Source organism: Benincasa hispida, chromosome 12 (assembly GCF_009727055.1).
Source record: "Benincasa hispida cultivar B227 chromosome 12, ASM972705v1, whole genome shotgun sequence".
Lineage (NCBI taxonomy): Eukaryota > Viridiplantae > Streptophyta > Magnoliopsida > Cucurbitales > Cucurbitaceae > Benincasa > Benincasa hispida.
In genome coordinates, this window is record NC_052360.1 from 54,792,922 (window position 1) to 54,807,834 (window position 14,913).

General features: G+C 32.8%; 2 protein-coding genes across 3 annotated transcripts; both read left to right on the top strand.

Annotated features, from left to right (window-relative positions):
• The first annotated feature begins 251 nt into the window (after nt 1–251).
• LOC120067882 (FCS-Like Zinc finger 8-like) lies at nt 252–2,416 on the top strand. Its single transcript, XM_039019493.1, has 3 exons — nt 252–1,020; nt 1,128–1,967; nt 2,085–2,416. The coding sequence occupies exons 2-3, from the start codon at nt 1,165–1,167 to the stop codon at nt 2,155–2,157; spliced, it is 876 nt and encodes a 291-aa protein (XP_038875421.1). The 5' UTR covers nt 252–1,020; nt 1,128–1,164; the 3' UTR covers nt 2,158–2,416.
• Nucleotides 2,417–4,093: 1,677 nt separating this feature from the next.
• Nucleotides 4,094–8,090, top strand: LOC120092610 (folate-biopterin transporter 1, chloroplastic). Of its 2 annotated transcripts, none has more exons than XM_039050750.1 (9): nt 4,094–4,459; nt 4,652–4,857; nt 5,100–5,164; nt 5,262–5,424; nt 5,651–5,799; nt 5,903–6,157; nt 6,281–6,449; nt 6,555–6,647; nt 7,281–8,090. In XM_039050750.1, exons 1-9 carry the CDS (start codon nt 4,387–4,389, stop codon nt 7,578–7,580), a joined length of 1,473 nt encoding a protein of 490 aa, XP_038906678.1. In that variant the 5' UTR covers nt 4,094–4,386; the 3' UTR covers nt 7,581–8,090. The 2 variants fall into 2 exon arrangements, with proteins under 2 accessions (XP_038906678.1, XP_038906679.1); XM_039050751.1 differs by having other exon boundaries at nt 4,434–4,565.
• Nucleotides 8,091–14,913: the final 6,823 nt, after the last annotated feature.

The window sequence follows — 14,913 nt, forward strand, 5'->3', positions numbered from 1 at the left end:
ATTAGCGAAAGAAGAGATTTCAGAAATTCCATCATCAAATAGATACAAGAGTACACCACTGTAAACTTAATAAGGGAATGATTAGGTGGAGTCGTATCTCCATACTCCCCTTTATTTTACTCACAAATATTTTTTTAGAAAAATCGTTAAAAAGAAATGTCACAATTTCATCGAATATTTGGCGGACTGGCTGAATTAAGTTGTTTTTTTTTTTTTCCAAGTTATGATAGCTTTCTCCCTTCTTGGATCCAAAGCAGGTGTAGCGCTCTATTGACCCACCATCTCCGTGGATAGTTGAAAAAGAAGGTGAAATGAAAGCTAAAATGGCGAAGCCGAGCAAAAAATACAATTTAAGAGAGAGAAAGTAGTGAGAGAAAGTGTATGAGTGTGTGTGTTTGTATGTCAGGTAAGTGGCTGTAGGCGTAGGGTCAGATGGTCTCCCCATCCTCAAGGCGTGGCCGTTTATATATTCCCTCTCTTCCTTCCTCATCATCAGATCAATAATCTTCTTCTTCTTCCTCCTCATCCTCCTTTTCCTTTTAACTTTTCTTCATTGCCCATTAATTTCCAGTAACCAAATCTCCCCAGAATTACAGCAAAACCCATGGCCATAATGGACAAACTGATAAACTACTGAATTTTTAAGTTTTTCTCTGTTTTTTGTTTCTCAATTTCTTCGTCTTTTTCGTTCTTCTTAAGTGCTTCAATTGAATCCTTTTCAGCGATGCTTACATTTTGTATTGTTATGGGTTAACAAAAAGTTCAATTACAAAAAGAAAATCTCGATTTCTTTTGTCTCTGTTCATGTCCTGTTGTTACTGCACGTCTGGTTTCCTTTTAATCAGTCTTTTGGGGCATTGGAGCGTGAAATCCGGGGGGATGGATTTAAGAATTTTTTCTCTCTTTTGAGCTTTGTTTCAATTTTCACTAATGGAAGTCACTGAAATTTTAGTTTTGGTAACACCCTTTTTTCCGTCCATGGCGGTTTCCGATCATTTTCACCCGCTGTTGTCTTTTCCGGTGAGTCCAAAGTTTGAATATCTAACATGGGGATTTGTTATTTTGTTTCTTTCTTTTTCTTACTGGGTTTTTTTTTTCTCTTTCAATTTTCGTGTTGTGTTTTTCAGGGGAATTAGATCTAGAAGTAGAATTAGCAAGTGAGAAATGATGGCCGGTGGCGGTGGTGGTGGATGTTTACCTTCTCCGACGAGTAATAATAGGAAATTGAGTTCGTCTTTCTTTGGTTCTCCGAGATTGTTTACAAGTTCTTCTTCAAAGGGATTGTCTGAAACCGAGGCTGTAATGAGTCCAACTTCAATTCTCGAACCGTTTTTGGGTCTGAGAAATTCGTTTTGGGCAGAATCAAATTCGCCCAGAACGCAATTTACAGAGTCCAAACGGCCGTGGGATTCCAAACGGATCGGTCTCGGCATTGTCGACGCTTTAACGGAAGAGAATTCCGATCCGAAACCCACAAAACCCGATACCCGAATGGTTCTATTGGGATCTCAATTGAAAATTCAAATTCCTCCTCTTCCGTCGTTTGTTTCTCCGGCCGACGAGTCTCTAATTTCGCCAGTCGAATTCGGGATCAAGACGAGGAATTCCCATCTGGGTTCCTTATCCCCTGTTTCATCTCTGTCTCCGGCGAAGAAATCGGCGTTTGGATCATCGAGCTCCGGCCAGGAAACTCCAAATTCCCCTCTGGTTTTCACCGGCTGTCTCTCCGCCGGAGAAATCGAACAATCAGAAGATTATACTTGTGTGATCTCTCACGGCCCAAATCCTCGAACCACTCACATATTCGGCGATTGCGTAATTGAAAGTGGCTCCGGCGTGTACTCGCCGGTGAGAAAAGAAAATGGGTTTTTCAGAGACCGAACGAGTTTTTCCTCTGAAAATTTCCTCAGTATCTGTAACAATTGCAAGAACAATCTCGAACAGGGCAAAGATATTTACATGTACAGGTCCGAATCCGAAATTAGAATCCCCCCTTTAATTCAATCATAAACATGTCTTCTTCTTCTTCTTCTTCTTCCTCCTCTTCTTGAATTTGAATTTCTCACCCGTTTGAGTTTTTACAGAGGTGAAAAGGCATTTTGCAGCCATGAATGTCGATACCAAGAGATGATGTTAGAGGAAGAAGGAGAGGATTGAATTTGAAGAAACACCATGGAAATAACTGGAATATGATCATCATTAATCATTAAAACAAAGGTGGGATTTGATTTTCTTGGATTTTCCGGGAAAACGATTCCCATGTGTTTGTGCTCTGTTTCCCCCTTTTTCTTTTTGGCTATTTTTGTTACCAAGTACAGTGACCCAAAAGCTCGATGATGTACAATTGGAATTTTGTTGTATGTTTAATTAGAGAATTTAATTTCCCAGTACGTATACACCTTCTTTTTATTTATTATATTTTGACATTTTATTATGGCAATCATGTTGTCTAAAGTAAATATAGGGTCGGGCCACTAAGTTGAATTATGAAATGAGAAGTTAATGAATCCTTTGTTTGAAGTGTAAAATTGTCTCAATAAATGTGCAAACTTTAACGGTGTTTACTAGAAGTTGGTGGACCAAACATCTTGTGTGTGAGGTGCAGAAATCGAACCTCTGACCTTGTTTACTAGAAGTTGGTGGACCAAACATCTTGTGTGTGTGAGGTGGAGAAATCGAACCTCTGACCTCGAGATTGATAGTACAAGTACTATGTCAGTTGAGCTACGCTTATGTTGCGCTTGTTGCTAACATCTCATCTCGTGTGTTTAATCTCTATTTTTAATCAACTTTTAATTATACAAATACCACTAATGAGATCATTTAAAATTGGATTATTTCTTTGCCTCCCACCCTCTTTTGACATATTCTACAAATAATAATTACAGATATGGAATTTGGAAATTCAAGTATTTGACTTCTCGATCATAGATATATGTGTTAACTAGTTTAGCTCAAATCTACATAAATATTGCTACCATATGATGTCTATGTCGATGAATATTTTTGATAAAAATATTAAGAAAAAAAGAATTTTGAAGTAAAGTTTTCTATATATTTTTAAATTAGTTAATATGTTTATATTATATTTACATTAATAAACTTTGTTCATTATTTCTTTTATGTTTCATTGATACTTGTTAATGATATAATAAAAATATTGATTTATCGTTTATTTTGATGTCTAATATGTCTACTCGTTTAACTACTTTTTGATTATTATATTCACTTTAACTTTTAGTACTTTCAACTATTATATTTAGTTTTGTTAATACACTTTTACAAATTTTATTATAGTTTTATTTAAATTTATTAGGGGTCTAGCAATATATGTATATATGTATCTATGTTGTATATATATATATATTATGAAGAGATTTATACATACTTTTGAACATTACGTGGTTTAGTTTGTAGCAAAGGCATTGCATATTCAATTGATTAAAACGTATATAATATGGTATATTTACATATGAACGTGACATGTATGTACTAGTTTTACATTTATATTAAATATTACTTGCATATATATGTGAGCTAAGACATTGGAATTTCGATGTATTGTACGTATCACGACTAGATATATACATATAAATATGTAAATGATCTTGTACTAAAAAAAAGAAGTTAAAATTGTAGTTCTTAGAAATACAAAAATTTGTAGATACAAAATAAATGTCAATTGAACCAAAGAAATCATTTTTTTCTCTTTCCCTTAACTAAATTACTCAAGATTGCTAAACTTTATCCGTCTCTGTATATACGAGTACTTACCTATATTATCCAAGACATAGTAATTATCACACATCTCGTTGGATGGAAGTGACAACACCCGAACTATGTCTTGGTCTTTGAGAAGGTTTATGTTTGAATTATTTTACCTAATTCCTAAACGAGGATAAATTTTAAATTTAGAGGTAAAGACGGTATTTATAAATTGAATTTTAAAGGACTAAAAAAATCAAATGATTACCAACAATGCTTAATTTTAATTTTAATTTTTCTAGAAAAAAGAATTTGGTAAAGATATTCATGCTTCCCTAAGAACACTGTTAACCATTTTTTGCCATTTGAATTGGGAGTAAATCTTGGTAACGGGCCAGGTCCAAGATCCCACAAAAACATTTCCAGCCCAAATCCAAGGAGTATTGTCGCCGTCGTCATTTGACAAGAAGCTGGAGATAATGTTCACCTGGATGAAGAATTCATAAAGAAACAGCATCAGAAATCGAAAGGGACAATAGAATTTCAGAAAAAGGGTGTTTGTATTTGGATTTGGATAGTGATTTTTGATTTTTAAATCGTACCGTTTCATCTTCTTTTCCCGATCCACTGCTCCACTGGATTCCCACGAACGGATGCCACGGGACCTACTTTAAAAGCTTCATGTCGCTGCCCGTTTTAATTCCAATCACCCCATCCGATTTGGACGATCACACCCTTCTCTGCTCCAATAATGGTAAAGTCATCAATCAATCAATCAATCAAACTTACTGAATTCTCTCTATGTAGCTATCTGAGTAACCCCTGAATATGGGTCGGCGTTGAAGTGGGGAAATATATATGTAAAACCCTTTTTTGGGTTCTCTTTTATTGTTTAATTTTTGAATGTCATTACATTATTAAGGTTGGCCATATGAACTTGGTCCAGGTGTAGAGGAAGGGGAGTCGTTGATCTCACGTGTAGATGAAGACTTGTCTAGCTTCAGGCTGAATGGTGTCAAATGCTTTGGTGTAGATTTAACCCCTGATAATGTTGCTGTTGCTATGGTATATTTTGTTCAAGGAGTTTTAGACCTCGCAAAGCTTGCTGTCAGTTTTTATTTAAAAGATGATTTACATTTAGATCCTGCTGAGGTACGTAGTTTCTTTACATTCATGATTCTTTTCTGTTAACTCTTGTATTTGTTGCCTTAAGAATGCACTCCATTATCTTCGATGTTGCTCTTTCATGGAAGTTTATGTAGATTGTAAACTATTCTTCTTCTTGTTTTGTAGTCATTTTTAGAATTTTGCTAGTAGTTTTCTGCAGTTCTAAGACATTAGTAGTTGATAGGTCCTTAATATAATTGTAACAAATTATGTATGTGTTTGACTAGGCAGCTGTGATTTCTGGTTTTGCTGCATTGCCGTGGCTGATCAAACCTCTCTATGGGTTTATTAGGTACTTATAAGTTCCTGTTTCTTTTTTTCTAACTATTCAGGACTCAATTAATTTCCTATCTTGTTTATTTTTCATAATAATTGTTTGGTTAATGCAGTGACTCTGTTCCTCTTTTTGGTTACCGAAGAAGGTCATACTTGATTTTATCAGGGCTTCTTGGTGCATTCTCATGGAGCTTTATGGCCACCCTTGTTAATAGCAAGTATGGTGCTGCTATGTGTATACTTCTCGGGTCTCTTTCTGTGGCGTTTTCTGATGTTGTATGTCTTTACTAATATTCTTATTTGCTATTTTTTAAAGATCATTTGCCTTAATGTAACTACTTTATTCCTTAAAAATCATCTTACTATAAATCTTACAAAAGTTCTCTCTTCCGGCCTACATTAGTTTCTTTTGGCAGAAGTTACATCATGAATTGGCCATGGAATTAGTTTTATGCTAGTTGCTACCGAGACATGCTTTTGACTATTCTGAACATTAATGTAGGTGGTAGACTCAATGGTTGTAGAGAGGGCTCGTGGTGAATCATTAAGCATGTCTGGATCTCTCCAGTCACTATGTTGGGGATCTTCTGCTTTTGGTGGAATTGTTAGTTCCTACTTTAGTGGTTCCCTGGTGGGTTCTTATGGTGTAAGGTATTATAGTTTTACTGATAATTAAATTTTCTTCATCTCACTCTACTTTTTCTAAGTTAAGCATTAAAACTTGTGAATATATTCTTCAATTTGGATCTCTCAGGTTTGTATTTGGAGTTACAGCCTTATTACCTTTGATGACATCAGCAGTTGCTGTTCTTGTTGAAGAAAAGCGTGTTTGTGTCCCATTAAATGGGCCTAATCTTCCTTCAAGTGGCTTGGGTTTTCTTGAAACCTCAAAACAGCACATACTTAACTTGTGGACTGCTGTTAGACAGCCAAATGTTTATCTTCCCACACTATTCATTTTTCTGTGGCAGGCAACACCACAGTCAGACTCGGCAATGTTCTTCTTTACGTAAGTGCAATTTACTATCTTTATTGTTAGCTTTCACTTTGTGCTAAGTTGTAGAGTTGAAAAATCATATTGTTGGTTTTAAATACTTGAGACCTTACATCAGTACATGACATCTTTTCTCAGTACAAATAAACTGGGATTCACCCCAGAGTTTCTTGGACGAGTTAAGCTGGTTTCTTCAATTGCATCTTTGGTTGGTGTAGCGCTTTACAATGGGTTTCTTAAAAATGTTGCATTGAGGAAATTTTTTCTAGTCATGTCAATTGTTGGTTCAGCTCTTGGGATGACACAGGTTCACACAGTTTTCCTCCTCTTTTGTGCTGATGTTGTTTTCAGCTAACAGAAAATGTGTCTACTTTCCTTTTTGTCTAAGTTCTTGCTTATGTATGTGGCTTAGGTTTTTCTTATTACTGGCTTAAATCGAAAGTTCGGCATAAGCGATGAGTGGTTTGCCATTGGGGACTCTTTAATCATCACAGTTCTCGGTCAGGTAGTATGTTTTTCCTGAAGTGCCACACCTCCATCGTTATTCTTGAATGCAAACTATTCTCAAGGATAGTAAAACTTTTTCACTTCATATTGCACATGCATAGTAAGACAGAGAGAGGGAAAGTCGAAGGAGAGAACATCATGCACCAAGACATGGTATTAGAATAGGACTATTCTGTATTTAAATCCCGTCATTTCATTCTCAATCACTTGTTGGGTCTCTACGAATTTTCAAACTCACAAGTAAGAATGTTAAAGTGTTGATATAATTAAAATTATCATATCCATTAGCTTAAGCTTTTGAATCAATCGGTGATTTAACTCAACCCAAAAAGCAATGAAATCTGGAAAAACACCTATTTATCATGGCCAAATTTACAAATAAAAGCAAGCCTAATTCCAAAAATTTGTCAAATTAAATCAATTAGATGTCGAAGTTGTTTAAATAGTAATATATTCCTTGAATTCACTTATACTTACTCTCTTTCAACACCATTTCCCAGCTATACAAGTCATTTGATTTTAGTTGCCACTCATGAGCCTTCTCTTATTTCTAACTATCTTAGGGGCTGTTTTCTTGTCATTGTCTGGCTTCATTCTTCTGGGGAAAAGGCTAACTCAAGTCGTTTTTCAGGCTTCTTTCATGCCTGTTCTCGTGCTAGCAGCAAGAATATGTCCAGAGGGAATGGAAGCCACACTTTTTGCAACTCTCATGTCTATATTTAATGGAGGGGGCCTTGTTGGAGGTCTGGTAGGTGCTGCTATGACTCATCTCTTTGGCATCAGTAAAGATAGATTTGACAATTTAACCACTCTAGTAATCCTATGCAATCTGAGCTCCTTGTTACCTTTGCCCCTCCTTGGCCTTCTTCCAGAGGAAAGTCCCGATCTTAGCTCAAAAGAAAGCTCAGATGTAGAAATGAAATCAATTTAAGTCTCAACTCAATCTTGCTCCTTCTTCCCTACCATAACAAAACAACTTGTATTACAATTTTACATCTTTTGAAAAATTTCTTGTGTCGCCATTAGATTGTGACACTGCTTAAAGCTATATCCGGCGCATGTAGAGCTTTCCAATTTGGATTTTGACATGGCTTGGTGCATCAGCAAAAGGACCCCCCCCAAAAAAAAAACATCTCATGTGGTTGGTAGATTGTGCTGTCCACATGGTGGGCCTGCTGTTTGCCACATACTCTGATTCCTATCCCAAACTTCAAGAACCAGAAATCTTCCTTTAAAGTCGTCAAACTAGAAACGTGCCAAGTTGTTAGGCAGCCACCATTCAATGGTACTTCTGGATTTTATTGCATGTTCATATCCTGCTCTGCTTTATATGTTTTTCTTAAACTGCTCTGTAAACAGCCTTATTCTGTCTTTTTAGAACAAAAATTCAGAAGACCGATGTATTCTATGTTTGATAAGTGTGCAGTAGCTTATTTCTTCAGATTGATATGTATTTGTATGCAATAGCTACTGCCAACCTTGCATATAAATAGTAGGCACATAAAGTCAGCTACTACATACTTCTATTCACAGTTTCACATGTCATTAAGGAGTTGTTTGGAACTCTAAGTTGAGTTTTAAAATTTAGAGTCAATATATCTCTAAAATTAGGAAGTCTGTGTTTGAAGTATAAAGTTGAGTATATTAATTTAGGGGTAATTAGTACAATTTTTTTAAATCTAAAAAAATACGATTTTTGGGGCATTTTTTTTCTTCAAATTTTTAATACTCAATTGGGTGTCAACTAAAAATCTTCATGTATATTTTACAATATATTTTTTTTACATGTAACCATTGTACTTGAGGTAAACAAAATTATAATACACTTTTGAAGTGGAATTTATGAATGTTATATGCACACAAAAAAAGTAGGCCATCAAAGAGTTTAGGGCTTTTATGAGATCTTATGCCAGATGGTAGATTAGAGTTTATTTAACATGTAAGTTGGTGTTGAGAATGCAATCAAAGTCTTATATTGGTTTGATAAGGAGATGATCGTAGGTATATAAGGGAAGACCAACTCTCACCGATGGTATGAGGCCTTTTGGATGAAACCAAAAATACAACCATGAGTGTTTATTTTCAAAGTGGACAATATAGAAGTCTTTTGTTCCTAACAATTGAAATCAAAGTAGCCTTAGGCCATGATTTAGTCATGTTGGTGGAATCTTCAGTAATCGAATAAAGAAGTAGAGAGCCTTAGAAGATATAGTCATGGTGGCATCCATTTGTGGTTGCACTTTCAAACATGTAAAATATTTTTCAAAAAGTTATTTGCATCTGAACACTTTTTAAAGATTGTTTAAAATAAAAATACAAAAGTGTTTGGTTACATTTTGTTTTAAAAGTGTTATTATATACAAGTTTGTTTGGATTGATTATATATCCCCAAAGTGTTTCTAATAATGTTAAATTACTATATGAGACATCTATTAAACACTATAAACTAATAATTTTAGTTTTGTATTTAAAAACACTTCCATTGGCCAATTTTTTTTTCTTCATTATATGATCGGTTTAGTTGGTCGTTAGAGTTAGTCGTTGGAGATGATTGATAGAGTTGATAGCCAAAGTTGGTCATTGGAGAAGATCGTCGAAGTTGGCCGCTACAAGTGGAGTTGGACGTTGAAGGTTGTTAGAGATGATTATCGAGGGTGGTCGTCATCAGAGGTGGTTATTGGAATTTGGCAGTCAGAGGTGGTCGTCGAAACATATCGCTGGAGTGAGGCGATAGTAATTGCCAACGATGGTTGTTGCCAGAGTTGGGCGTCAGAGGTGGTCATCGAAGTTGGCCACCGGAGGCGGTTGGCGGAGTATGTCATCAGGGTTATTAATCGTTGTTGGGTGGAGTCGTTAAAAACATTGGAGAGGGAGAGAAAAAGAGGGGAATATGGAGTTTCTCTCAATAAATGTGTATAAACTTCAACAGTGGACATTATTGAAGTTGGTGGAGTTGGGTTATTTAACATCGACTTATGAAGGGTATGTTTGAGAGTGAGATTCTGAAATGGTTCAAATCTCTTTTGACATTTTCAAAATCACTCCGAAACATACTTTTACATTCAAAGTCAATTTTGATGATATGAAAATTACATTTAAAAGTGTAAAATTGAATATTAATCAAATTAATTTTACGTGCTTAAAGGCGTGTTTTGAAGTGCTTTTGAATATGATAAAAATGATTTTAATAATTTCAAAATCACTCTCAAACATGCACAAAGTTTGTGAGTCAAACACTAAGTGTAGTTAAAAACCCAACTCTACACAAGTCAATGGCCCAAACACCTTCTACTAGATATATTATGTTATTTCATTTTTCTTAAAAGAAGACTAGACCATTTGAACTATGCTCGTGATTGCGCAAGAAATCTAAATGTTTAAGGACCAAAATGGAACAAACTTAAAAATTTGGACCAAAATTAACATTTTGAAAGTTTAAGAATCAAAATAGAATAAAGGTTAAAATACCATTTTGATCATTGTAATTTAAGATTAGTTTAATTTTAGTTCTTGTACTTTCAATCAATCTTAAATTTGGTTTTTATTACCAGTTTATTGTTAACCGTTTCAAAGACTTTTTATCATCAATTTACATTTTAATCACAAAATTTAGAAACATATTCTCATTTTGTATTTTCTTGCAATAAAATTATGATTATTTTAAATCAGTAATCAATTTTGATAAAATGTAACGTTAAGGAACTAAATTTGAGATTTATTGAAAGTATAACGACTAATACAAAAATTCGAATCGAATAAACTCCTAAGTACAGAGACCAAATGATATCTTAACTTAGAATAAACTTGAAAGATGTTGGATCAAAATATAACTTAAATCTAAATGATCTATTTATGAAAATCTAGTTTGCCTTTTAGTATATTTTTCTTTACATTTCTCAATGGTACATCAAATTTAAGAAGAAAACCAGCTTTTAAATATTTGAGATGATTGGATTGGTTTTTATAATTTGTATTTATTTGTTTTATTTATTTAGGCTTAATTAAGGAAGGTGAATGCATGTGGGGGTGGGGTGCATGTGAAGAATAAGTTCATTAGTTTCTTGAATAAACAACACCTAACCACAAAAATCTAGTTCATTTTTCTAAATAAAATAAATGCTAATGCAAAATTCTTGTTTACTTGGAAAATATTAATGAATTTAGCCAGTTGGTCATTACCAAAAACAGGCCTCAACTAATTTGAAGCTATTTCCCATTTTTGTTCCCATTCCGACATAAAAAAAAGTTTTTAAGTCTTATAAATAATGTCGTTTGGTTTAGAGTAAATTTGACATGACAATCCTTTTATAATTGTTGGTTAAAAATAAGTTTTAAAATCTCGAAGTCATGAAAATGTTAGAGATGTCAATCTTACAAAATGGTGATGAAAATATCAATAAAAAGTCAATGTCAATAGAATAATTTTAGAAAAAATAACAACAAAATTTTAAAAACAATAATTTTAATAACTAAAAGTCCATTTGATAACCATGGTTTTTGTTTTTGAAAATTAAGTTTATTTTTTTCACATTTCTTACAATGATTTGCATCTTTTTAAGTATAATGGTTGAATTCCTAACCAAATTCCAAATTCCAAAAACAATTTTTTGAAAGCTACATTTTTTAGTTTTAAAAAAAATGGTTTGACTTTTTAAACAATTGATGAAAAGTAGATAACAATGGAAGAAATTTGGAGGTAGAGAAGTAGTGTCCATCGAATTAATTTTCAAAAACAAAAATAAAAAACAGAAAACAAAATGGTTATCACATTGGGCCTAAACATTTTATGTCTTTTTCTAATAAGTTAACCTGTTTATTATTTATAATATATTTATATTCGTGACATTTTGTTGTTTATTTTTTTTATATTCCGTGGATTATTTTACAATATAATGGTAAGATCAATTCACCTTTCATGTTGATGTCAAATTCATGGAAATAAGACTTTTTCAAAGAAGCAGAAACTATGTCAATAGAAATTTAATATCATGATTAAAGTACTTTTTCAAAGAAGCAAACATACAAATCTTTACCCTCTTGATCTCATAAGAAAAAAGAAACTTCAATTCAACATCATCTTTAATAAGCAGAAACTATGTTGAATTTTGTTGAAACTAGACTGTTATCAAACAGAATCAAAGCATATTTTTAAAATTATTTCTTACATATGATGACAACCATGTTTGGAAGTGATTTTGAAATGGTCAAAACCAAATTTTCTCTTGCCACAATCATTTTCCCTTAAAATGATATTTGGTATTAGCTAAAATTAATTTAGAAGAATTAGTTGGTAGATGATTGATTGAGAATCAATCTAGAAAATGGCCATCTAATTTAATTTTGTTAAAATATAGTTGGGTAGCTATTTGTGAAACTATATATTTTTTAAAATTTTATATCATTTACTAAACGATGACAGTTGAAACATGCAAGAAAAACAAATTGCAAGGGATAGATGAAACGGTAATTGGTTTATCTAGTTCTCAAATCAAGTGGTGATTCAATGTAATTTAAATCATCGTTTTTTGCCAATGAATCATGTCATTGAATTATGCATGCATAGCTACCCAATTGATACGAATTAACTAATCTTTAAAAAAGGCCGACAATCAATTAATTCGAAACCAATCAAGTGTCCTAATTAATAATTAAGGCTAGAAAGACCGTGCCCTAACTAACCTGCATACTCCTAAATTCAATTGGGTTCTTAGTAGCCATAACGAACTAGAAACATATGCATTAAGATTTATGATTCAACTATGCCGATTAACTGTCAGGAAAAGCCATATTCAATTAACCAAATATTCTTCAAACCTAAATTAAACATGCAATACAAGATTCAAGATCAACCTATAAACCTAAACATATACGTTCAATCGATGCTACCGGAGTAAACTCAAAGCATAGACGAACTACTAGGATACGTGCGAGCTCGAGATTAACTAGTGATAGAATTGCAATCATGATAGGGATGTCAATCCACCACACAAATGCAATTCAAAATCAAGCAAGATTCAAAGAAACACAATTTCGAATTAAAACACAAAGTTGGGTAGAAAACTCAATAATTAACATGAATGCTCGATCCAATAACTAAATAAAAGAATTACCTTATCGATTCATAGACAAACCAACAAGGTACAATCCAATACATGTTCATCATCCCAAATCAAACTAAAAACTATCCTAATGATACTGAAAATAAAGAGGAAAAGGAAGAAAATAGGGCCTTTCCTCGGTCTCCATCGAAATTCAGCATATCCCCATGGATTTTTGGCACACTCCTAGCCTAAATCAAAAGAATTATATTTATAGAAAAAAGGACAGCGTCGCAACGCTATGTGGAGTGTTGCAACGCTGATGCGGCTGGTCTCGAGCGTCAGGCATAGAAGTCCAACGCTAGGTTGACGCTCACTTGCGTGCGCATGAGGTTTTTCCATCTTCAATATTGTAGCATTGCAACACTGAGGTGAGTATTACAATGTTACCCATTCTGTCTTACAGCGTTGGGCGAGCGTCAAACCAATGTAAATCATGAGCGTTGCGACGCTAAAACAGGGGCATTTTGGTCATTTTTGACTCATTTGAAGCTCGGATGCTCAAATCACCTCCAAATTACTTCAAGTTAACTCAGTTCAACTCTAAATCGCCAATTTTACCTCATGGTTGCTCGGTACCTACAAAAATAGGAAAATAAACACATAAAATCCAATAACGATCCCGAATTAAACTAGGAATAATAGCTGTTTTTGAGTGCTATCAACAGACATAACCTGCCATTAAACATTTAATAGCACAAATAACTAGATCGAATGAGTTATATATTTTGAATTTTCTTTCTATATATTATACACATTTTCTTACTAAAAAAAACAACAATGCATATAACAATTTAACAAAAAAATAAAAAATAAAAAAAATAAAAAAAATAAAAACAGATATTATCATAATTTTTTAGTTAAATAATTATTCAAATAGAAAATATCATTTTTATAGTAATTTGATAATTCTAAAATCACTTTTAGAATCAAACACAATAATTCAAAATCACTTCTAAATATATGAAAATCACTTTTAGATTTTGAAACCAAATACAAATATGATGGTATAAAAATGAATTTCACAAAATTAATCGTATCTACATCCATTTTTCTAATATCATCACTTCAATTATCACTCTTAATATACGTTAGAAGATTTCGTGTAGATGAATTTTGAGGGTTATTTGGATGAGAATTCGAGAAATAAACTTAAAAGACATAAAAATCTATATATATAAACTTAAGACATGAAAAGCCAAAGAGTTTGAGTAAGGCCACTTGGGTTGCCGGACATCCACCGGACAACCATTTATTTGTCTGAGTCTATAATGTTTGATCCTAATCTTAGGGCTTTCTCACCAACCACACATGTTATTTCTTCCTTTTTCTTTCATTAACTTCAAATATTCTTTTTCATATTACATTCACTTTCCACATATATCCCACATGCTAATCACATATATATAACTTACACGTATGCATAACGCATTTGAAATCGAGCTCGAATCATTTTGATTGATTGTTGACTTACTTGAATGTAGTTCAATTGAATTTTTTTTTATATTTTTTTTAGCCATTGATTTAGTTCAAAGATCTCGTTTTTATTTAAATCTTGAATCCTCACCTTTATTTGAATTGTAATACTCTAAAATAAATTCTAGTCTAATTGTTGCTTAAGAAATGGCAAGAAAAATGAAATTTCATCAATGAAGACAAACTCTTTTTCAAAGATTTTTTTGTATTGTGCCCAAAAATGAAATTTTGTAATAATAATTTGTTTGTGAGGGACATAAATAATGATTATGGTGATAAATTCGAGGAGTTAAGGGTGCATGTGGGTAATCTTTCTGTTTTTTCATTTCTTGTTTCCTCTTTTTAGTGAAAAAAAAAACTAAATTTAATTTGAAAATTATTTCATGTTTTTTTGATAATTATTTCTTTTTTATTGAAGAAAACATAAATATCTTTGGTAATCATTTCTTATTCCTTGTGGTATGAACTTAAAGGTTAAAATTATTTTTTTTTAATGAAAATGATTTTTTAATTAAATATAATTTTTTGTGTTACATATAATCTTAGATATTTATTATGCATTTTAAGGATAAAAAAAAATTGAAAACAAAAACAACATGAATTTACTGTTTCCAAAAACAAGAAGCTAGAACTCTTTCCAAACACTTTTGTTTCTCAAGAAATTGGAAACAAGAAATATAAAACAAAATA

Bases quoted from the DNA above. Each gene is read 5' to 3' on its own strand.
- LOC120067882 (XM_039019493.1), top strand. From the start codon at position 1,165: ATGATGGCCGGTGGCGGTGGTGGTGGATGTTTACCTTCTCCGACGAGT. The intron at 1,968-2,084 runs GTCCGAATCCGA...GAGTTTTTACAG, and splicing joins AAAGATATTTACATGTACAG to AGGTGAAAAGGCATTTTGCA.
- LOC120092610 (XM_039050750.1), top strand. From the start codon at position 4,387: ATGTCGCTGCCCGTTTTAATTCCAATCACCCCATCCGATTTGGACGAT. The intron at 5,800-5,902 runs GTATTATAGTTT...TGGATCTCTCAG, and splicing joins GTGGGTTCTTATGGTGTAAG to GTTTGTATTTGGAGTTACAG. The intron at 6,648-7,280 runs GTAGTATGTTTT...GTCGTTTTTCAG, and splicing joins TCATCACAGTTCTCGGTCAG to GCTTCTTTCATGCCTGTTCT.